The sequence below is a fragment of the Oncorhynchus gorbuscha genome, linkage group LG17, assembly GCF_021184085.1.
Source record: "Oncorhynchus gorbuscha isolate QuinsamMale2020 ecotype Even-year linkage group LG17, OgorEven_v1.0, whole genome shotgun sequence".
NCBI classification, from domain to species: Eukaryota; Metazoa; Chordata; class Actinopteri; order Salmoniformes; family Salmonidae; genus Oncorhynchus; species Oncorhynchus gorbuscha.
Window position 1 is genome coordinate 43,498,869 of NC_060189.1, and position 25,521 is coordinate 43,524,389.

The following is a 25,521-nucleotide window of genomic DNA, read 5'->3' on the forward strand; positions in this document are numbered from 1 at the left end:
CTTTCTATTGTGTTATTGACTGTACGTTTGTTTATCCCATGTGTAACTATGTGTTGTTGTTTTTTGTCTCACTGCTTTGCTTTATCTTGGCTAGGTCGCACTTGTAAATGAAAACTTGTTCTCAACTGGCCTACTGTCACGGCTGATTTCCTCCTCTTCCTCTGAAGAGGTGAAACAAGGATCGGACCAAAATGCAGCGTGGTAAGTGTCCATGGTTTTAATAGGAAAACTCAACATGAACAACTACAAAACAAGAAACGTGAAAACCCGAAACAGTCCCGTGTGGCACAAACACTGACACAGGAAACAATCACCCACAAAATACCCAAAGAATATGGCTGCCTAAATATGGTTCCCAATCAGAGACAACGATAGACAGCTGCCTCTAATTGAGAACCAATCTAGGCAACCATAGACATACAATTTACCTAGATAGGAAATAACCCCATAAACATACAAACCCCTAGACAAGACAAGACAAAACACATAAAAACCCCCATGTCACACCCTGACCTAACCAAAATAATAAAGAAAACAAAAATAACTAAAGCCAGGGCGTGACAGTACCCCCCCAAAAAAAAGGTGCAGACTCCCGCCCCCACACCAAACCCATAGGGGAGGGTCTGTGTGGGCGTCTGTCCATGGTGGCGGCTCTGGCGCGAGACATGGACCCCACTCCACCATAGTCTTAGTCCGCAAAATAATAAAGAAAACAAAGATAACTAAGGCCAGGGCGTGACACCTACCTGGTTAAATAAAGGTGAAATAAATAAATAATAATACATTTGGTTTTTATAACCATTTACATATTCAAATAAAATTATTTGTTTTGGGCTGTATATTAAATACATATGTGCAGTGCATTCGGAAATTATTCAGACCCCTTAACCTTTTCCACGTTACAGCCTTATTCTAAAATGGATTAAATTATTGTTTTCCCTTATAATTCTACACACCGTACCCTATAATAACAAAGTGAAAACAGTTTTTTAGAATTATTGCTAATTTATTTTAAAAAAAAGCAGAAATACATTTTTTACATAAGTATTCAGACCCTTTGCTATGAGACTTGGGCTGCATCCTGTTTCCAAACTTGATTGGATTCAACCTGTGGTAAATTCAATGATTGGACATGATTTGGAAAGGCACACACCTGTCTATATAAGGTCCCACGGTTGACAGTTGCATGTCAGAGCAAAAACCAAGCCATGAGGTCAAAGAAATTGTCCGTGGAGCTCAGAGACAGGATTGTGTTGAGGCACAGAACTGGGGAAGGGTACTGTTAAGGGATTTTTTATATCAATAATATAATAATAATAATATATGCCATTTAGCAGACGCTTTTATCCAAAGCGACTTACAGTCATGTGTGCATACATTCTACGTATGGGTGGTCCCGGGAATCGAACCCACTACCCTGGCGTTACAAGCGCCATGCTCTACCAACTGAGCTACAGAAGGACCATAATGACTAATTATGTATACATTTCAATCAGGACTGATAGATGTATGAATTTTATTTTAATCCTAGTACTGAATATAATGTGTGTAATTATAATCAAGAATTAGAACAATGACTGTCTGTTCCTTGGTAGAAACGAATGAACTGGCTAGAATGCTTATCAACACAGGAAGACCTTGGCTCAGTCATAAATTATATATACTGGTGGGAGTCAATTTAGGAAGGCTTGAGAACTATACTGCCATTGTACCAGAGTGGAGAAGAGATGGGACAGTTCGCAAACGAATGACGTCATTTTCAGTTTATAACCTGTGGTAAATTGTATCGTGTTCAGTACTCTCGAGACATTCTTCTTGCCAATGTCCAGTCTCTTGACAACAAGGTTGATGAAATCCGAGCAAGGGTAGCATTCCAGAGGGACATCAGAGACTGCAACGTTCTCTGCTTCACGGAAACATGGCTTACTGGGAAGACGCTATCCGATGCGGTGCAGCCAACGGGTTTCTCCACGCATCGCGCCGACAGAAACAAACATCTTTCTGGTAAGAAGAGTGGCGGGGGCGTATGCCTCATGACTAACGAGACATGGTGTGATGAAGGAAACATACAGGAACTCAAATCCTTCTGTTCACCTGATTTAGAATTCCTCACAATCAAATGTAGACCGCATTATCTTCCAAGAGAATTCTCTTCGATTATAATCACAGCCGTATATATCCCCCCCCCAAGCAGACACATCGATGGCTCTGAACGAACTTTATTTAACACTTTGCAAACTGGAAACCATTTATCCGGAGGCTGCATTCATTGTAGCTGGGGATTTTAACAAAGCTAATCTGAGAACAAGACTCCCTAAATTTTATCAGCATATCGATTGCGCAACCAGGGGTGGTAAAACCTTGGATCATTGTTACTCTAACTTCCGCGACGCATATAAGGCCCTGCCCCGCCCTCCTTTCGGAAAAGCTGACCACGACTCCATTTTGTTGATCCCTGCCTACAGGCAGAAACTGGTCAGACCAAGCTGACTCCACACTCCAAGACTGCTTCCATCACGTGGACTGGGACATGTTTCGTATTGCGTCAGATAAAAATATTGACGAATACGCTGATTCGGTGTGCGAGTTCATTAGAACGTGCGTTGAAGATGTCGTTCCCATAGCAATGATAAAAACATTCCCTAACCAGAAACCGTGGATTGATGGCAGCATTCGCGTGAAACTGAAAGCGCGAACCACTGCTTTTAATCAGGGCAAGGTGTCTGGCAACATGACCGAATACAAACAGTGCAGCTATTCCCTCCGCAAGGCTATTAAACAAGCTAAGCGTCAGTACAGAGACAAAGTAGAATCTCAATTCAATGGCTCAGACACAAGAGGCATGTGGCAGGGTCTACAGTCAATCACGGACTACAAGAAGAAACCCAGCCCAGTCACGGACCAGGATGTCTTGCTCCCAGGCAGACTAAATAACTTTTTTTCCCTCTTACAGTGCCACTGACACGGCCTGCAACGAAAACATGCGTTCTCTCCTTCACTGCAGCCGAGGTGAGTAAGACATTTAAACGTGTTAACCCTCGCAAGGCTGCAGGCCCAGACGGCATCCCCAGCCGCGCCCTCAGAGCATGCGCAGACCAGCTGGCCGGTGTGTTTACGGACATATTCAATCAATCCCTATACCAGTCTGCTGTTCCCACATGCTTCAAGAGGGCCACCATTGTTCCTGTTCCCAAGAACGCTAAGGTAACTGAGCTAAACGACTACCGCCCCGTAGCACTCACTTCCGTCATCATGAAGTGCTTTGAGAGACTAGTCAAGGACCATATCACCTCCACCCTACCTGACACCCTAGACCCACTCCAATTTGCTTACCGCCCAAATAGGTCCACAGACGATGCAATCTCAACCACACTGCACACTGCCCTAACCCACCTGGACAAGAGGAATACCTATGTGAGAATGCTGTTCATCGACTACAGCTCGGCATTCAACACCAATAGTACCCTCCAAGCTCGTCATCAAGCTCGAGACCCTGGGTCTCGACCCCGCCCTTTGCAACTGGGTACTGGACTTCCTGACGGGCCGCCCCCAGGTGGTGAGGGTAGGCAACAACATCTCCTCCCCGCTGATCCTCAACACGGGGGCCCCACAAGGGTGCGTTCTGAGCCCTCTCCTGTACTCCCTGTTCACCCACGACTGCGTGGCCACGCACGCCTCCAACTCAATCATCAAGTTTGCGGACGACACAACAGTGGTAGGCTTGATTACCAACAACGACGAGACGGCCTACAGGGAGGAGGTGAGGGCCCTCGGAGTGTGGTGTCACACTCAACGTCAACAAAACTAAGGAGATGATTGTGGACTTCAGGAAACAGCAGAGGGAACACCCCCCTATCCACATCGATGGAACAGTAGTGGAGAGGGTAGCAAGTTTTAAGTTCCTCGGCATACACATCACAGACAAACTGAATTGGTCCACTCACACTGACAGCGTCGTGAAGAAGGCGCAGCCACGCCTCTTCAACCTCAGGAGGCTGAAGAAATTCGGCTTGTCACCAAAAGCACTCACAAACTTCTACAGATGCACAATCGAGAGCATCCTGGCGGGCTGTATCACCGCCTGGTACGGCAACTGCTCCGCCCTCAAACGTAAGGCTCTCCAGAGGGTAGTGAGGTCTGCACAACGCATCACCGGGGGCAAACTACCTGCCCTCCAGGACACCTACACCACCCGATGTTACAGGAAGGCCATAAAGATCATTAAGGACATCAACCACCTGAACCACTGCCTGTTCACCCCGCTATCATCCAGAAGGCGAGGTCAGTACAGGTGCTTCAAAGCTGGGACCGAGAGACTGAAAAACAGCTTCTATCTCAAGGCCATCAGACTACTAAACAGACACCACTAACATTGAGTGGCTGCTGCCAACACACTGTCATTGACACTGACCCAACTCCAGCCACTTTAATAATGGGAATTGATGGGAAATGATGTAAATATATCACTAGCCACTTTAAACAATGCTACCTTATATAATGTTACTTACCCTACATTATTCATCTCATATGCATACGTATATACTGTACTCTACATCATCGACTGCATCCTTATGTAATACATGTATCACTAGCCACTTTAACTATGCCACTTTGTTTACTTTGTCTACATACTCATCTCATATGTATATACTGTACTCGATACCATCTACTGTATGCTGCTCTGTACCATCACTCATTCATATATCCTTATGTACATATCCCAATTTGTAAGTCGCTCTGGATAAGAGCGTCTGCTAAATGACTTAAATGTAAATGTAAAATATTCTTTATCCCCTTACACTGTGTATAAGACAGTAGTTTTGGAATTGTTAGTTAGATTACTTGTTGGTTATCACTGCATTGTCGGAACTAGAAGCACAAGCATTTCGCTACACTCGCATTAACATCTGCTAACCATGTGTATGTGACAAATAAAATTTGATTTGATTTACTGATTGATTTTGAGACTGGTCGCTGTCCATTTTATGCAAATAAGGGTCTTACAAATTCTTAGGAGTGGGCAGAGTGTTTAATTGAATTGGTTAAATAAAACATAAAGGAATTGAATTCCTGTAACAGGTACCAAAACATTTCTGCAGCATTGAAGGCCCCTAAGAACACAGTGGCCTCCATCATTCTTAAATGGAAGAATTTTGGAACCACTAAGACTTTTCCTAGAGCTGGCTTCCCAGCCAAACTGAGCAATTGAGGGAGAAGGGCCTTGGTCAGGGAGGTGACCAAGAATCCAATGGTCACTCTGACAGAGTCTACTGGAAAAAAATAGAGCTTTTACGCACAAACCCCAAAAAGTTGGTTTGATTCATTCTGAAAGTTGCCACGTTCAGTTCATCAATGGTAACATTGGAAGTAATGTAGCCTACACTATATTTATACTATGGAGAATAGCATGCAATGGTACGATATAATAAATATACCCTAATTGCCTGCACTGATCATGGAACTGTGTGATGGCAAATGCCAAGTCTTGTACCATGCGTCAAGTTCAGGTTTGAGCGCCATAATGAGCTCCATAATGAGCTCCATAATGATTTATTAAACCTACATGTCCACATTCATTTTTTTACTATAATTTGTATTTGGCCTAGTATCCACTATTACTTGACCCTCAGCCAAAACCACAAGGATGTGACAGTGTTTTACAGAGGAAAGAAATAAAGGTTGGCTGAATCAAACAATGTAATGGAATGATACTAATGCAGGGAAGGGAACAAAAACTAAATGAAAACTTATATATAAATGGTTATTACATAAGGCCGCTACTGATAGCGGCTAATAATATTTAACATAGCCTATAGCCTAGACATTTAAGGAAACAGTTGGGGTATATGATTAAAACATTTGGCATGTCTCTTTGCCTTGTTGACATTTACCCCCATGCATAGGTTCAAGGTCCGAAACGCATAGGGAGAAAAGTGCAGAAAAGGGGGACCAGTTCCATTTATACATGCGCAACTTTGGTCTGAATTTCCCCCATAGGGCCTAAAGCAAAACACTGCTATTTAAAATCATAAAGGCTAAAATAGAGACAAACACAAAAGCAACGTTACGGAATGGCCAAACCTACAACAAGCTATCCTCTTCAACAGAGAGCAAAAACAATGACAAACAATTGTCTTTTTCCTAAGTTGGCAGTGTCCGGTAATTACTATCATTTTTGGTCATATTAGAGTAACTACAAAAACAGGAGGTTTTGAGAAATCATTCAAGAAAAAGAGAAAGATGTATAGCAATGCTGTTGGCAGCAAAACATCATTACCACGTTGACCTGTTTGGATGAAGCAAATCAGAGCAACTACCATCCTAGCTACCAAACCCCACCTTACGTCAACATATGCACAATGCATAGCCTACTGTACATCACACTGGCACATTTGCCAATGTATGTGGATAGTTTGGGTGTAAAATAAAACCAAAAAAACAAGATAAGAACAAGCGTATTGTATTCGCCAGTATGTTTGATGTCTTTCGAAATGTTTCCTAGGTCAAAGCCATGCCAAATTCCATCATACTGGATATAAGCACTTTCAACGTCAACATATTTTCCAATTAGGGTATAAATGTAGGATTATTTCCACATTGAGAAATAATTATGGGGCTCAATGTCCCTTGAAAGTGGAATTGAAAATGTATCACACAAAACAGTTGTGTAGATCGTACGGTTTATTTTACTTTAAACACAGGATCTCAATAACAGCTAAGCACATCGTATATAAATCTGTTTCATTGACTTAACATCCCTAATTCGCAAATCATACTGCATTCATACAGTGTAAAACTGTCAAGTTAAACTATTTAGATACTTTAGACAAAACAAAGTCATTGTCAGTTTTGAATGTTTCAGTTGAAAACCTAACCGGTCTGCCAAACATAATTTACAGCATTAAAAAAAAAGCCACAAAATGCCAAAAATGAAATAAATACAAAAAACAAGTGGTTTGATCCAAAACAATTCAAGTCACTAAATAACATTTGAATATCTGTAATCGTACCAGTCGTATGTGTCTGGTCCTCTCCATGTAATCTGTCCCACCTGGCTGTGTTCTCATGACCTTCCATTGTATTGTCGTAGCGTTGTTCGTTTCAATTTTGGTGTTGCTGTTCCTGTCCATTAGTGTTCTGTATTATGTCACGTTCTACGTTTTGTGTGGCCCCCAGAAAGAACAGCTGCTGATTCTTCAGTAGGAACATGCCACCCAATGAGTTCATACATCTGACAGACATCACACATTGTATTCCATCTCTACTTCTATTCTACACTATAACCCTTAAAAAATATATTGATAACCATTATGTGGTCAAAATGGTTATAAAAACATTGCTTGGTCAGAATGGTACAATCATCACTTGTATTATACGTTATAGAGCTTTGATGGTTCCTCCTCAGATCCTGGCCTGGTGTTTTCTATAAAAGTCAGACATTTTGTTCAATTCTTTGATGAAAAAAAATCAAGTACAATTTGATTTCTTGAATATTATAATTATTTTGTACTGGTTTAATGTTAAATAACGTTAGTCCAATCCATATTAGGTACCAAAGAGCCAGAAGAAATCAACAGTATTTTCCTCTTTTTTTAAAAACAGCTTTTTCCCCCCTTTAACAAAAGACAGTGGATGCGTTGCATGTAGTGGACTAGAAAGGGAATAGGGTGCCATTTGGCATACACTGTCTGGAACAGACAACGGTGGGGGTGTGGGAGAGTTGAGGTTTAAATGAGGAGGGAGAAGCTTATTATTTCTCATTGTATAGCTAATGGCCAGACTACCAAGGTCAACAAGTTGTGGGTGTTGGTCCTTTATACTGATCCCACACTGTAAATCTCATTTTTCAAGGCTCAATTGTTTTTGAAATAGTCCGCAAACGTGAGCATATTTTTTGTAAATTAAGCAGAGGTGAACACTTGTTACAGGAATAAACAACAATCTAAAGACTAAAATACAGACATTCGAAGAGCGACATCTTCATATGAACCACAAACGATATCCTCTCCCACTTCTTCCGACCAACTGTTACCCCTTTTATCTATGGTCCCCTTCCACAAACGACCATCTCCCATTCATCATGGTTAAAAATAAATGTCACGTGTATATGCAACAGAATCCACTCCTGGCCAGAGGGAATGAGGGCAAAATAAAACAATGGCCATTTTCAGGTGTAACATAATGTATGTGGAGCTAAATATCTTCTGTACCACAACTCCCACAATACCCTGTAGTTTCTCAGTCCTGGATCATGTTCAGTAGGGTACACCGTCGCAAAATCGTTTGAAATGGAAAACTAAAATGAGCATTTCTTATTTGACATGTCCAGGTATAGATCCTCCTTGTTTCAGTCAGTTTTCTTCCATTCATTGACTAAGGAACATGACCATGTTTTCCCAGAGATGCACTGGAACAGGGGGTTGATTGTTGTTTCTGTATTCACAGTAGAGTGGGTCCTTTGGTTGTGTAGGTCATGGAGGGAAAGTGTCTGCTATCCACGTCCCACATCTTCCTGGCCTCAGCCCCAGCTTCACGGGGCCCCAGAGGGGAGCAGGGTCCTGGGGACTGGTTCTGGGCCCCAGGGAGGATGGGGGTCCAGTAGTTAATATAGCTGGCCATTAACAGAGTCAACTCCAGGATCTGGGAGGAGAGAAGAGGGAGGGAGGACAGGAGGAGACCGTGCAGGGGAGAGAGAGGAGGAGAGAGCAGAGGACAGAAGGAGAAGGCGGGAGGGGAGAGGAGAAGACAGAGTAAGGAGGGGGAATTGTTTAACCATTTTAAATGATTGAATTTCATTTGATCCAAGGGAGCTTAGATGCCCATATGCTCACATTTAAAAGTTCAGTTTAAAGCCAATGAGAATACCATAGAAATAACATGAGATTGAGCAACCTGTCACGAATACAGCAGGGCCTTATTAGCACGTCCTACAGTAGTAAATTGACTCTACTGTATGCTTAGGCCAGGCATCAACCCACCACAGATTAACAACTGATGGCTCAAACCAAAATCACCTTTTAAAGACGATTTCAGTGAACTGGTCATTTATTTGTGTTTCTTTGAATCGCTCCATTTGGCTCCTCTGAGGCAGAAATAGATGAAATAAAATCGAGGATCAACCTGCTTTCTACATCTGCCCAAGGCAGTGGAGGGTAACCTTGCTATTATATCACGTAATATGAGATTTTATCCAAAGCTATTTAAGGTATAGTGATGTGATCCCTGTGCGAAATTGAACCCATGACCCTCTGGTTGCTGCTTGTGGACCGCGCAACATAGCAGGAGCTCACCAACTTTTCACACTGGCTTTCGGCACGGTAAGATCCTATTGACTGACTGAAAGTTGGCAGAGCTGTTGTGGTCCATGACGATAATTATCCACTAATTGTTTTCACTGACCACTTGCACTTGGCCAGAGGTAAAGCCAAACTGTCAGTCTTACCTATAGAAATACACTGAACATTAATATAAACGCAACAGGTAAAGTGTTGGTCCCATGTTTCATGAGCTGAAATAAAAGATCCCAGAAATGTTCCATATGCACAAAAAGCTTACTTCTCTCAAATGTGGTGCACAAATTGTGCATTTGTCCTTTGCCAAGAAAATCCGTCCACCTGACTGGTGTGGCATATCAAGAAGCTGATTAAACAGCATGATCATTACACAGGTGCACCTTGTGCTGGGGACAATAAAAGGCCAATCTAAAATGTGCCCCGTGGTGGCGAGTTGGCTATAGTATGGGCAGGCATAAGCCACGGACAACGAACACTATTGTATTTTATTGGATGGCAATTTGAATGCGCAGAGATACCGCGACGAGATCCTGAGGCCCATTGTTGTGCCATTCATACGTCGCCATCACCTCATGTTTCAGCGTGATAATAATGCACGACACCATGTCGCAAAAGACCTGTACACAATTCCTGGAAACTGAAAATTTCCCGGTTCCAGTAGCGGTACATGGGTAAAATCACTGGGGAAGCCAACCCAGAAAAAATGCCATATTATAACCTATGTGTTGTGATAAATGCATTGTTTGCTCTATAACCTGTTAATTCATATGCCTTGCAACCGTGATATACACTACCGTTCAAAAGTTGGGGGTCACTTAGAAATGTCCTTGTTTTTGAAAGAAAAGCAAAAAAAAAAAATCCATTAAAATAACATCAAGTTGATCAGAAATACAGTGTAGACATTGTTAATGTTGTAAATTACTATTGTAGCTGGAAACGCCTGATTTTTAATGGAATGTCTACATAGGCGTACAGAGGCACATTATCAGCAACCATCACTCCTGTGTTCCAATAGCACATTGTGTTAGCTAATCTAAGTTTATAATTTTAAAAGGCTAATTGATCATTAGAAAACCCTTTTGAAATTATGTTAGCACAGCTGAAAACTGTTGTACTGATTAAAAAAGCAATACAACTGGCCTTTTTTTAGACTAGTTGAGTATCTGGAGCATCAGCATTTTTGGATTCGATTATAGGCTCAAAATGTCCAGAAACAAAGATTTTCTTCTGAAACTCGTCAGTCTATTCTTGTTCTGAGAAATGACGGCTATTTCATGCGAGAAATTGCCAAGAAACTGAAGATATTGTAAAACGCTGTGTATTACTCCCTTCACAGAACAGCATAAACGGGCTCTAACCAGAATAGAAAGAGGAGTGGGAGGCCCCGGGTGCACAACTGAGCAAGAGGACAAGTACATTGTCTAGTTTGAGAAACAGACGCCTCACAAGTCCTCAACTGGCAGCTTCATTAAATAGTACCCGCAAAACACCAGTCTCAACGTCAACAGTGAAGAGGCAACTCCGGGATGCTGGCCGTCTAGGCAGTTGCAAAGAAAAAGCCATATCTCAGACTGGCCAATACAAATACATGATTAAGATGGGCAAAAGAACACAGAAACTGGACAGAAGAAGATTGGAAAAAAGTGTTATGGACAAACGAATCTAAGTTTGAGGTGTTCGGATCACAAAGAAGAACATTTGTGAGACGGGCAGAAAAAATGAAAAGATCTGATCTCAACCCTATTGAGCTGTTGTGGGAGGTGCTTCAGGAAACTTGGGGTGAAATCTCTTCAGATTACCTCAACAAATTGACAACTAGAATGCCAAAGTTCTGCAAGGCTGTAATTGCTGCAAATGGAGAATTCTTTGACACAAGCAAAGTTTGAAGGACACAATTATTATTTCAACTACAAATCATTATTTATAACCTTGTCAACGTCTTGACTATATTTCATATTCATTTTGCAACTCATTTCATGTATGTTTTCATGGAAAACAAGGACATTTCTAAGTCACCCCAAACTTTTGAACGGTAGTGTATAGTCTAATAGGCCGACACAATAAGAAGACACAGTGGCAGAATAAATTCAACCACAACATTGTTTCATCACAAAACCGTAGAGCAACCTCTGTCTGGTGAAGGCCACAATTCATATTGCATGTAACAAACAGTTACATGACCTACAGCATGGTCAAGCATGTTAATGTTTACGACATTTCAGACCACTAAACAACTAACGTTATTTGATTTACAACCACGGAGAATTACTGCAAGTCGCAAAGAAAACAGGAGCTGCCTCCACTAATTCCAGCACCATTTCAACTATGCTCAGTCGAATACAGTGACAACTAAAAGATACCAAAAACAATTGAGTCCAATCAACGTAAGCTAAATATGTGGCTGTCCATGTTTCTGATTTCTGTGTGCATTTGTGTAAGTAGAAAAAAACATGTCGACTCACACTACTTGTATGGCCAATGCCATTCTCCTCTCTTTCATGTTGACAAAATGGTCTCTATCAATCTGTCACACAGTACACGCTTTTATTTTTGTTGTCGAAGGCTACCTGTCAAAAATGTTTGGTCGCTAGCCTAACTTCCTTTCATTGGCAACGTTAGCTAGTTAGCATTTGCCTTCTACATCTAGCTACATATTGAACTTCCATCCTCTCAGGCCAGGGGCACAATATATGAATTTATGATTGGATCAGAATTACCATTATAATCATTGGCCAGTATGGATAATTAGTAAGTCCAAATCCCTATCTCCTTCCATGGCTAATATAGGTAAGTGCCAATTTTACCAAGCTAGCTAGCCACTGGAGGACAACAACACAACGAGATGCAACAGTTCAATTTGTTTCTGTCCATGACGTATGCTCTCAATGCAATTTGATAGGAGTTACGCCAAATCCAAGATGGCTTCCCTTATAACCCTTTTTTTTGGTGGGCCAGGATCATTCACAGTTGAGCTCGCTCAGTTTAGCTCAACGCTGATTGGGTATTATTTTATACTTTTTTTTGTCAAGGGATCCCAAATGCCCGCTGGCTTCCCTTGCATTCAATGCTACGGGTGGCAACAATGTCATACTCATTATGACCAGACAGCATCAGATAGATGGCCTACACATATAGAAACAGAGGGCCGCTGTTTTGCTCACTCGGACGCGTTCTCCAGTGAGATACATTCAGCATTTAAGGAAAATCATGAACCACAGGGAGACGAAAGATTAATTATTTGGTACATTTTGGGGGGAAGCCTGTCTTCCTTGGCATACATGAATACAAACCACTAACCAGTTCTTCCATAGCCTGCATACTCACCAGAAATGTCACCCATTGAGCATGATTGGAATGCTTTGGATCGACAGCGTATTCTAGTTCCCGCCAATATTCAGCAACTTCGCACAGCCATTGAAGAAGAGTGGGACATTCCACAGGCCACAATCAACAGCCTGATCAATGCTGCATGAGGTAAATGGTGGTCACACCAGATACTGACTGGTTTTCTGATTTACTCACCTACTTTTTGTTAAGGTATATGTGACCAACATATGCATATCTGTATTCCCAGACATGTGAAATAAACCTTGGGTTTAGCAATAGAGACGACTAGGTATCTTTACCTTGGGTTTAGCCATAGCGAAGACCAGTTTCTCCACACTCTTCTTCCCTCCACCCTGCTCTTTGGTCTGGCTCACTACCACCATCAGGTCGTCACGGCAACCGCCAAAGGTGATTACTGATTGGTAGGAGTACATGACCAGAAGGTCCTGTAAAGGAATGGATAATTTATTTCAGTTGTTTAAATACAGTACCAGTCAAACGTTTTGACACAGCTACTCATTCCAGGGTTTTTCTTAATTTGTACTATTTTCTACATTGTGGAATAATAGTGAAGACATCGAAACTATGACATAGCACATATGGAATCGTGTAGTAACCATTAAAGTGTTAAACAAATCTAAATATGTTTTAGATTCTTCAAAGTAGCCACCCTTTTGCCTTGATGACAGCTTTGCAAACTCTTGGCGTTTGATGTCTTCACTATAATTCTACAATGTAGAAAATAGTCTAAATAAAATAAAGACCCTTGAAGTAGGTGTGTCCAAACTTTTGACTGGTACTGTCTGTATGTGAATAGGAAAACAAATTGTACTCTTTTGACTTTGATGTCTCTGACCGTTTCACGTTTGGTTTGTTCGGTTCAGTAGTGTAAAAAGCCCTTAAAAGGAAAATACCACTCAAAAACAATATTTTGGTATTTGTTTAATTAGTCCACTGTTGATACTGTCCCAAAATGATGATGCAAAACACATCATACTGTGACACTTTCTGTATTTTGAAAGTTGATTGCTGACATGCAAAACATTTTGGGACTGTATCAACAGTGGACTGATGAAACAAGTACCAAAAGACAGTTTTTGAGTGGAATTTTCCTTTAAGTTATCTGTCTCATCTCTCTTCCTGGTACAGGCCAGAGGATCCTTTCTTTGGGAATTGTTTTTTTATTATTGTTTTCTCAAGAGGCAAATTGAGCATGAACCAATGAAGCAGCCAGACATAATTTCTTATGCTTTATTGTGTATTTTCCTTATTTTCTCCCTAAGAACTAGTAAATGTATTGGAGCACGAACGGACGCCAAACCAGAAATGACAGAGGAATACGGCTAAGATAATTATAGTGTTTTAAGTTTAACATTGTTTATATCTCAGTCAGCATTTTGATCTCCGGGTAGACCCAGATCTGGTTTCATATACTATTTGAAATCTTTCAAATACTTTGGCCCTTTTCTCTAGACTGCCTTAAGAACCAGATGGGTGGGATTTGCACTTTTGTGTCATTTTCATTGGTTTTATAAAACCAGGCCAGGTTAATCAAGCCCAGCTTAAGTATTTCAAATGCTTTCAAATAGTATTTGAATTGAACCCATGTCTGGTAAAATTGTAGGCCAGCAGTTTCTGTTTCCCTGTGGGGATCTGGTGTTTGAAACGCTGCAGTAGAAAATCATTCCAGACCAGTAGATCAACAAGCTTCTGCCCCTGTGGTCTGGCAACAGGCAGACTGGTAAAGAGAGAAGAGAAACCCCAAACCTTAAGTGCTCTGAATATAAACTAAGATTGTGCCCGATTAAAAAAGGAATTAGAGAATACCAGCATAAAGCTTTTGGTTGGATTCTGAAAGGTTGTTGTCTTAAAAAAAAAGTGTAATGAAGGTAATTAATGGTTGAAATATGATGTCATTATCTGTTCAAGAGCTTTCTTCTGATGGTGGTCCTCTGACCACTGGCTGTGGGTACTGAAGCAACGAAACACGCCCCCCCCTTGTGGCCACTTTTAGTACCAGTAATGCCACATGGTTGGATTACGGTTAATAATCACTTACTCCATGGTAAATGAGCTAAGGAAGCAGACATATAAACATGTAGATAAACACACACTTACCATGGTATAGTCAAGCACACACAGTCCATCCTCATTGACGGCTAGCCAAACCTGGGACCGCTCCACAGACGAGGGAGGTATAGGCTGCAGACAGAGACGGAGGAGAGACAGATGGTATACAGAGACAGTAGCTCAAGCCTAAAGTTTTTTGTTTTAATGTCACATGCACAAGCACAGTGAAATGCCTTTTCTTGCCACCTAAAACCCGACAATGCAGTAATCAATGTCAATGTAGCGCTAAAAATAACATAAGGTAGAACCAAAAACACACAAGAAAAAAAAAGAAGAATGCGAGAAGCTACACTACGTGACCAAAAGTATGTGGACACCTACTCATCGAACATCTCGTTCCAAAAATCATGGCCATTCAAATGAAGTTGGTCTCCCCTTTGCTGCTATAACAGCCTCCACTCTTCTTGGAAGGCTTTTCCACTAGATGTTGGAACATTGCTGCGGGGTCTTGCTTCCATTCAGCCACAGGAGCATTAGTGAGGTCGGGCACTGATGTTGGGCCTTTAGGCCTGGCTCAAGGGAATTGGAAACACAGAGACGTCTAGGATGTCATTGCATGCTGTAGCGTTAAGACTTCCCTTCACTGGAACTAAGGGGCCAATTATTAGACCATTATTCCTCCTCCACCAAACTTTACAGTTGACGTTGGGGCAGGTAACGTTCTCTTGGCATCCGTCAAACCCAGATTTGACAGCCAGATGGTGAAGTGTGATTCAGCGTTCCAGAAAACGCTTTTCCACCACTCCATAGTCCAATGGTGGCGAGCTTTATACCACTCCCGCCGATGCTTGGCATTGGGCATAGTGATCTTAGGTTTGTGAAACTCCCAACAAACAGTTGTTGTGCTGACGTTCCTCCCAGAGGCAGTTTGGAACGTGGTAGTGAGTGTTGCAACGGAGGACAGACGATTTTTAACGCGCTACGCGCTTCAGCACTCTGCGGTCCTGTTCTGTGAGCTTATGTGGCCTACCACTTGGCAGCTGAGCAGTTAGCCGTATCCACTTCTAGACGGTTCCTACATGTTTCCACTTCACAATAACTGCACTTACAGTTGGCCGGAGCAGCTCTAGCAGGGCAGAAATTCTACTAACTGACTTGTTGGAAAGGTGGCATCCTATGAAAGTGCCATGTTGAAAGTCACTGAGCACTTCTACTGCCCATGTTTGTCTATGGAGATTGCATGGGGGTGTGCTCAATTTTATACACCGATCAGCAACGGGTATGGCTAAATAGCTGAATCTACTAACTTGAAGGGGTGTCCAAATACCTTTTGTATATGCAATGTCAGTTCCAGTACCATATTTACAATGTGAAGGGATACTGGAGTGATAGAGGTAGATACTGTATGTGGGTGACTAGGCATCAGGTGTCACGATTGTGTGGAAAGACGGACCAAGGTGCAGCGTGATTTGAGTTCCACATATTTATTTAAAGTGAAACTTCTAAACTTAACAATAACCACCTACCGTGAACAAACGTAGTGCTACATGCACTCACTCAAAAAACAATATCCCACAAAGCAGCTGGGAGAAAGGGCTTCCTAAATATGATACCCAATTAGAGGCAACGATTACCAGCTGCCTCTAATTGGGAACCATACAAACCAGCCACATAGAAAATAAATGACTAGAACACCCCCCTAGTCACGCTCTGACCTAAACACCATAGAGAATGGAGGGCTCTCTATGGTCAGGGCGTGACATCGGGATATATGATCAAATCAAATGTATTTTATAGACCTTTGTACATCAGCTGATATCTCAAAGTGCTGTACAGAAACCCAGCCTAAAACCCCAAACAGCAAGCAATGCAGGTGTAGAAGCATGGGTAGCAGCAGCGTAAACTATGATTGTATGTGTGTAGAGTCAGTATAAATGTGTGTGCATGTTATGTGTGTGTTGGAGTGTCATGGCGTGCGAGTCCTGTGAGTATGCATAGAGAATAAAGTACAAGGGTCAACTCAGACAGAGGGTAGTGCATACGGCCCAGTACATCACTGGGGCCAAGCTTCCTGCCATCCAGGACCTACCAGGCGGTGTCAGAGGAAGGCACTATAAATTGTCAAAGACTCCAGCCACCCTAATCATAGACTGTTCTCTCTGCTACCGCACGGCAACCGGTACCGGAGCGCCATGTCTAGGTCCAAAAGGCTTCTAAACAGCTTCTAACATCTAATCAAATGGCTACCCAGACTATCCCCCCCCTTCCTTTTACACTGCTGCTACTCTCTGTTGTTATCATCTATGGATAGTCACTTTAATAACTCTACCTACATGTACATATTACTTCAACTGACCGGTGCCCCGCACATTGACCGGTACCCCCCAGTATATAGTCTCGCTATTGTTATTTTACTGCTGCTCTTTAATTACTTGTTAATTTTATTTCTTATTCTTATCCATATTTTTCTAAACTGCATTGTTGGTTAGGGGCTCGTAAGTAAGCATTTCACTGTAAGGTCTACACCCGCTGTACTGGCACGCAATGTGACTAATAAAATTTGATTTGATGAAAATCTGTTAGCTATTTAGCAGATTTATGGCTTGGTGATAGAAGCTGTTCAGGAGCCTGTCGGTGTCAGACTTGATACACCGGTACCTGCTCCATGTATATCGGTGCCACTAGCGGTTTCAATAGGAATGGGCTATTGTCTGGGTAAATACTGAAACACTTGGCCTTCCAAAAAGAGGAAAGAGGACAGAAACATTATTTGATTATAGAGAGACCTTCCACGTCACTGGAGACACAGATTCAGCAAAAGCTGGAAACATACAGCACAGATACACTATGCTGGACCCTTGCAGTAGAATTCTCGTTCAGGAACGCGGTAGAGGTTGTTCAGTCTACTTGCATCCCCACGTACCTTAGCACTGAAGAGCTTGGCACCGAACAACGGCCACTTCCTAGCGACGGTCAAGTAGATTCTGACACACTCTGAGGCACTGCAGCCACGCAGGACTGACCACTTAGTGGCCAGGCACTCTGATAGGTCTCTGAGGGGAGTTGAAGAAATAATTAGTCTTGTCTGTGTCTGTATAGGCATCTTTATCTGAGTATAATGTGTGCACGTGGCCAGTATTGCCCGAGTTGACCCATGCTGCAGTCCTGTTAGTAGCGTTTGTGGGGTAGAAGCCTGTGTCTTACTTCATCTGTGTGTGAGGGTAATGCATCACCTGAGCTGGTCGTGCGTATGGGCGGATTACCTGAATTGGTCCATGCTGCAGTCCTGTTTGTAGCGTTTGGGGTAGAAGCGCTCCAGGGCCTGTACGAGGATCTGTTGGGTTTTGGGCTGAGGAGAGTTGCAGCTAGGGGAGTTCTGTTGGGCTTTAGGCTGAGGAGAGGAGCTACTGCTGGGGGAGAAGGGAGCCGGACGGTCCAGGTCACCATGCTCTACCTGGGGAGGGAGAGGGTGTGATTTGTAATAAAAACACATTTGAAGTCAATCGTATTAGACCATTAATAAAAAATAAAAAAACCTTTGGCGTGATGTGCTTCAGTTCCCATAATGCCCCTCTCCTTACCAAAGCACTACCAACCTGAGCCATGAGAGCAGCCACTTCCAGAGCCAACTCCTTGTTGACGGGGAAGTGTCCCTGGTGGACCTCATCATTCACCTGGTAGGCCAGCAGGAGGCGCTCACGGTCCATTTCCCCTTTAGCCTGGGCCCGGAAACACAACCTACACAACAGACATCACAATGGTTAACGCATGATGTGTGTGGCACTGAGTGATACGTTATTTGTAAAAATCAAAATCAAACATGGTCTGGTCTGCACCTCGTCATCCATTTTGGGTGTCAACAATGAAACACATCAAGGAACTAAAACAAGGCAAAGCCTACCTGCTCTTGTATGTCAGACGGACGATGCGTGTCCCCTCATATTTCCCAGGATGCAGCTCTTTCAGGGCCTGTTCCCACTTGGAGATGACATCACAGATCTGTTGGCAGAGGTGAGAGTTAAAAGATCAATTAGTTAATTGTCTTCTACTTTGGAGCCAGGAGTTTTCCTGACTGTGCAAACTGACCAGGCAGACCCATTGACAGATACAGGACTCACTGTGGATCAAACCTGTTATAATATGGACGTGGAAAATTGAGTGCTTCCACCATTTTAAAGTAGTCACGTGGGTGGGGATTCCTACGAGTTGGGCGCAATCAGCCAACGAAGAAGAAGACAATTGACTACTTTACAATGGAGATATCCTCAATGGCGCTGCCCATGCTGTCACAGATGCTATAACGGCACCGATAAAAAGATGAGTCCTCTATCTATCTCTACGGGCAGACCCTGCTCTCTTGTACATTATTCCCTGTTCCCTGTTCTGATTCCCGTCTACCCGTCTGTTTACAGCCTTATACTTAGTTGCGGGCACTAAAAGGTTTGATTGTGCGGTATTAGAACAACTGCCACAATGCATGTGCAGGTATATAATCAGAGTATGTTAGTCCACACTGACCTTGACGCTGGGCTGTAGGCAGTGCTCCAGGTCTTTCCCTGAGGGGTCGTCAGTGAAGAGGGCGAAGCCAGACAGGTGTGGTTTCCTCATGCCCACCCTCTGGGTCAGGGTGCTCAGGAACTCGTCTACCGTAGTGGAGCCATCGAAGCCTACAACCTAGAGGACGGGTGACTTCTTAAATGATTGGGCGTAACAGAACGTGTGCTTTTTCATAGTTTATTGTCCAGTGGTCTGCACTTTGTCAACGTTTTGTATGTGCCTCTCCATCTTTCTGACTTGGTAGGTGTTTGATTGTTTGCGTGCTAGTTGGCTGCGTGTCTGCGTTTAGTGGGTTACCTGGTAGGTGTTGTTCATAAAGTGGACAGGGATGCTGAAGGGTAGCGAGTGGTGGTAGGGATTCCTGAGTAGGATGGACAGGATCTCCATACGTGACGGTTTGGCCTCTCGCTCCCCGTTCTGTAGGGTACGCTCCACAGACCTCTGACAGTACACTGCATACTTCCCCACCTCACTCCTACACACACACACACACACACACACACACACACACACACACACACACACACACACACACACACACACACACACACACACACACACACACACACACACACACACACACACACACACACACACACACACACACACGGGGTCATCAACAATGATCATACTCTTCTGTAGTTGGATTATCTTTGACAGTGGATTATCATTAATTGATTGGTTTCGTGTGTGTGTGTGTGTGTGTGTGTTCGTGCATCGCTGTGTATACCTGGGGTCTGCATGACGCTGCAGATACTGTCTGAGGTACCACAGGAAGTGTTGCTGAGGCAGAAAGAGAGCCACACACACAGACAACAGCTGCCAGCACTGAGGAGAGGAGAACACACTATTCACAACAACTCATACAACACTAAAGCAACCAAGCATAACATTTAACAAGTGACAGGAAGATCTGCTCACCAGAACCAAACTGTGCTAACTCGGATATATGCTTACCAGATAGTGCTTTTCGACACTTAGTGGATGTGTAACCAGGCCAGCCATGCTGAGAAGTGGAAAGGGGTTCCGGTCTCTAACATACCTGGGTGAGGGAGTAGTTGTGTGGCGTGCGTCGGTTGGTCTGCTTGATCAGCTGACAGTACATCTCGTTCTGGAGCTCGGAGTGCGTCAGGCACACCTGCAATGCATTCTGGGCAAGGGATGTGTGGTAGTCGATGGAGGGAGACTCTACCAGCACGTTGATGAATAGCTGACAGGACTGAAGAAAGGAGGGATAAAGAGGATAAAGAAGGTTTTACTTGCAATGATTGTGATACATGTAAACTCAGCAGAAACACAAATGTCCTCTCACTGTCAACTGCGTTTATTTTGAGCAAACTTAACATGTGTAAATATTTGCATGAACATAACAAGATTCAACAACTGAGACATAACCTGAACAAGTTCCAAAGACACTGAATAATGTATCCCTGAACAAAGGCGAGGGGGAGGGGTCAAAATCAAAAGTAACAGTCAGTATCTGGTGTGGCCACCAGCTGCATTAAATACTGCAGTGCATCTCCTCCTTATGGACTGCACCAGATTTGCCAGTTCTTGCTGTGAGATGTTACCCCACTCTTTCACCAAGGCACCTGCATGTTCCCGGACATTTCTGAGGGGAATGGCCCTAGCCCTCACCCTCCGATCCAACAGGTCCCAGACATGCTCAATGTCATTGAGATCCGGGCTCTTCGCTGGCCATGGCAGAACACTGACATTCCTGTCTTGCAGACCCTGGGCACCTTTCTTTTGGTGTTTTTCAGAGTCAGTAGAAAGGCCTCTTTAGTGTCCTAAGTTTTCATAACTGTGACCTTAATTGCCTACCGTCTGTAAGCTGTTAGTGTCTTAACGACCGTTCCACAGGTGCATGTTCATTAATTGTTTATGGTTCATTGAACAAGTATGGGAAACAGTGTTTAAACCCTTTACAATGAATATCTGTGAAGTTTTGGGGATTTTTATCTTTGAAAGACAGGGTCCTGAAAAAGGGACGTTTCTTTTCTGCTGAGTTTATGTGTTGAGGAACAATATAATCAATGTATTTAAGGGTATAAGCAAGGGGTAGAATCGGTAGTCTTGAGCACATAATGAGTAGTTACTTTGGATGTATTTTAAGAAGGTTGATTTGTAGATCAGTGGCTCTGTGCAGTCAGACCGCGAAGTCAATCTAAAACACCTGCAATGATATGTCAGCATAATACCACCTTCCTACCAGCAGGTGGAGGCAAATACATACGGTTGTGAGACTACCTAACTCAGGTAGAAAATTGTAATGAAACATGCCGCAACATGATGGTGTTTCCTACTTGGAGACTGATTACTATTCTAATGAAACCAAGTCAGGGTGCAGCCGTCAAACAAGCCTGTCATGTCATGGCTGGAGGGCAACAAGAGAATGTTCACCATCAGGATCAAGGCACTGTATAAATGAATATTGTGAAAATGAAAGGGCCTTTCACTAACCCAGTCGTGTCGGATCAGGGACTATACTTCAAAGATGGGGAGGACAGAAGAGAAGGGTGCATGTTCAAAGTATTTGAACAGGAACAGAGACTTTAAAGGGTTGCGAGTGAGCTCAATTCATCCATTCCTCTATATATGGAACACCAAATCAGACAAAGCCACCCGAAATGTGGGGCAGAGGGAAAGCTCAGTAAAGCATAGAGAGAAGGAGAGGGGGGAGGCGGACTGGGCGGCCGGGTTGAACAGAGAGGAACAGGATACATCGAGATCAAGGTCCATCCTCCTCCAGATCCACTTTATTACCCCCGTCCCTGTCCCACTCCCTTCTCCCAACTACTCCTCACATTCACCGTGCTGTCTGTCTGTCACACTCCCTCCTCATTCGATTACATCCATCTACCGTCCAACAAGGACAAGTACTAGAAGAAAGGGTCCATTCAATCAGATGAGATGATCACCCCCATTACCGCTCTAATGAGCCCGAGACTCCTACTGTGAGGCTTTGATCTCTGAGCGACGGTAGGGTAGAGGGCCATGGAGTAGGGGGCCATGAGAGGAAAAGGAGGGATGCCTCAAACAGACAGACAGAATGGCTGGGAGCCTCAGTCAGAGCAGTAGACATGAATGCAGCCAGGAGAGGTGAAAGAGAGGAGGGACGTGAGGAAATACAAAAAGGAAGAGAAAGCAAAGGGACTGAAAGAAAGGAAGGAAGTTGGAAGCAAAGGAGAGGAGGAGAGAGAGATGAAGGGACCAACCTTGAAGAGTTTGAGGGCTTCAGTCTGCAGAGCTTCAGAGGGTAGCGTGGTGAGAGGGGAGCGCAGGCCGTCTTTACAGAAACATAGAGACTCACTCCTCCACAACGCAGAGTCTGAGAACACAATCGCACGCACACACACACACACACACACACACACACACACACACACACACACACACACACACACACACACACACACACACACACACACACACACACACACACACACACACACACACAGAGAGAGATTGGGTTACAAACTCAAGTGGTGCAACAGCTGACCAGGAACAGCCCTACTAGAGCCCAGTCATAAACACTGTCTGCAGATTGACGACTGGATAAAGACGTTTCAATAGTCAGTCCTCCTGGTTGAAAATAACATTAAAGAGCCCCTGACTAAATCCTTGGATCCTTGGCATCTGATACAGATCTTTTAAGGTAAACTGCTGTTAGTCAGTAGCCCTCTCATGTGTCATATTTTGTGATGTCAGACATACAGACTGATTGATTGGATGGCTGACTGACCGACTGATTTGGTGACTGCAGATGTCTTACCTGGGTCACCCTCTACGTCCAGTAGGTTCCCGACTAGTTGCTCGTACTCTGTGCCCACCTTGAAGCTGGCACTGCTGCCCGCTGCCACCGCCAAATGATACAGCCAGGTGTCCTGGACAGGAACGAATGGGAAAGAATAGAGATAGGTAAGTGCCAAAGTGTGACCGTGTATTATGTTTAAACATTAAGGCCGGAGGGGGTGTGGTATATATTGCCAATATACCATCGCTAAGGGCTGTTCTGGATACAGCCCTTCGTCGTGGTATTTGGCTATATACCACAAACCCCCAAGGTGACTTATTGCTATTATAAACTGGTTACCAATGTAATTGGAGCAGTAAAAATAAACATTTTGTCATCCCCATGGTATACGGTCGGATATACCACGGTTGTCAGCCATTCAGGGCTCGAACCACCCAGTTTATAATATGGAGGTAGCTAACTGCCAAAATGAACTGCCTGAATGACTACCGGCCCGTAGCCCTCCCATCTGTAGCCATGAAGTTCTTTGAAAGGCTGGTCATGGCTCACATCAACACCATCATCCCAGGAACCCTAGACCCACTACAATTCGCCTACCGCCCCAACAGATCCACAAATGACGCAATCTCTATTGTACTCCAAACTGCCCTTTCCCACCTGGACAAAAGGAACACTTACGTGAGAACGCTATTCGTTGACTACAGCTCAGCATTCAACACCATAGTGCCCTCAAAGCTCAGTCATAGACTGTTCTCTCTGCTACTGCACGCAGTAGCGGATGCCCACGTCTAGGTCCAAAAGCTTCCTTTAACAGATTCGACCCCCAAGCCATAAGACTGCTAAACAGCTAATCAAATCGCTACCTGGACTATTTGCATTGACCCCCTTTTCTACTCTGCTGCTACTTGCTGTTTGTTATCTATGCATAGTAACTTTAACCCTGCCTACATGTACATATTAACTGAATTACCTCGACTAACCTGTACCCCCGCACACTGACTCGGTACCGGTACCCCCTGTATATAGCCCCGTTATTGTTATTTTATTGTGTTACCTTTTTCCACTTTAGTTTATTTTATTTTTTATAAATGTTTTGAGCAAATATTTTCTTACTTTTCAAACTATGCTGCATTGTTGGTTAAGGGCTTGTAAGCACACTTGTCACGGTACGGTCTACACTGTTGTATTCGGCGCATGTGACAAATCACATTTGATTTGATTTGTCTGTGGATTGCGATTTACATTTGAGTATTGTGTTTCCTGTTTACAAATATTGTGAGTTGCACTGTACTTATTTACATAATACTGGCACTTATCTACCTCCATAGGAAGAGTTCATAGGTTAGGGTTAGTGTGGAGTTTTACTTGGCGCCTATTAGCATATAGGTGAGGGGGTGTGTGGGTAATGTAGTTTTAGAGTGCTGCACATTCTGTTGCTTGGTGCCTATGAGCAGGTAGGTGAGGGGGTGTATGGGTGGTGTAGTTTTAGAGTGCTGTACCTTCTCTTGCTTGGTGCCTATGAGCAGGTAGGTGAGGGGGTGTATGGGTTGTGTAGTTTTAGAGTGCTGTACCTTCTCTTGCTTGGTGCCTATGAGCAGGTAGGTGGGGCTCTGCTCTCTGGGGTGCACCACTAGGGTACAGTGGGACGACAAGAAGCCACGCCCACTGGCCTCGTAGTCCTCGTCCGAGTCACATGACCTGTCCACCTCCTCCACCGCCGCCTCGCGCATCCGCAGCTGGCCTAGGGGGAGCTGACACGCACACACACATTAGGGAATATATTCAAATATGATATAGAGCAGAGCCAACCAAACTAGGGTGATGTCTGATTTGGCCCTCCAGGACCACTAAGGGGCCCCCGACCAAAAAAACAAATACATGTGCTAGTGCATCAGCAGTGTTCCTCATGTTATGTCAGTCACTGACAGTCAATCAATTAGCCCATGTCAGCTAACATTTTCTAGATAAGTTAGTCTAGCCAGCTATCTAAGCCTCGTAGTAATCATTTCTGAATTACTGACCGGGCACCCAAAGCGTGTGCCCAGGGGTCCTGACCTCCAGGGGGCCCCCATTGATTTACTTTCTTAGTCACTCTCACTCAGATATCATTTGAACATGGCATAAGTCATGGCAAAATATGTAGAAATGCAGGGAATTAGCATCAAAACTGCAAAAACAAAACTCCATCCCATGGCAAAATATGTGGAATTGCAGGACATTAAAGGTGCTACTCTACACATAGGACTGTTTAGAATTTTTGCATTTCAGAACATGTCCATAATATATCAGCAGTAATAGTGGAATGATAGTGTTTCACAGTATAACTTAGCCTCCATTGTTGTGATTGGCTGGGATATTCACCTATTGATTTCTCCCGCCGGAGTGGCGTCTGTTGTCGAAATGGGAAAGCTGTTCTGACTATGTGGCTGTGTTATCTAGTGGAAATAACTCATTTCCTGGTTGCTAGAATTCTAAGCTTTTCCCTCAATTTCAAAACAAGCACTGAATGGTGTAGTG

At 43.5% G+C, this 25,521-nt stretch overlaps 1 protein-coding gene across 2 annotated transcripts in view; it reads right to left on the minus strand.

Annotated features, from left to right (window-relative positions):
• Positions 1–7,063: 7,063 nt before the first annotated feature.
• plekhh1 (pleckstrin homology domain containing, family H (with MyTH4 domain) member 1) overlaps positions 7,064–25,521 on the minus strand; it is a 72,251-nt gene continuing 53,793 nt past the window's right edge. Inside the window, exons 18-31 of one of the 2 annotated variants that reach the window (XM_046308283.1) lie at positions 24,576–24,755; positions 23,023–23,134; positions 22,466–22,578; positions 20,290–20,466; positions 19,978–20,075; positions 19,545–19,722; positions 19,209–19,364; positions 18,592–18,689; positions 18,287–18,428; positions 17,954–18,144; positions 17,614–17,743; positions 14,739–14,822; positions 12,920–13,066; positions 7,064–8,640 (exon numbers count right to left, since the gene is read on the minus strand). In XM_046308283.1, coding sequence (XP_046164239.1) covers positions 8,440–8,640; positions 12,920–13,066; positions 14,739–14,822; positions 17,614–17,743; positions 17,954–18,144; positions 18,287–18,428; positions 18,592–18,689; positions 19,209–19,364; positions 19,545–19,722; positions 19,978–20,075; positions 20,290–20,466; positions 22,466–22,578; positions 23,023–23,134; positions 24,576–24,755 — 2,007 coding nt within the window. In that variant the 3' untranslated portion in view covers positions 7,064–8,439. The remainder of the gene's footprint in view (positions 8,641–12,919; positions 13,067–14,738; positions 14,823–17,613; positions 17,744–17,953; positions 18,145–18,286; positions 18,429–18,591; positions 18,690–19,208; positions 19,365–19,544; positions 19,723–19,977; positions 20,076–20,289; positions 20,467–22,465; positions 22,579–23,022; positions 23,135–24,575; positions 24,756–25,521) is intronic. The other variant, XR_006832793.1, reaches the window with a different exon arrangement.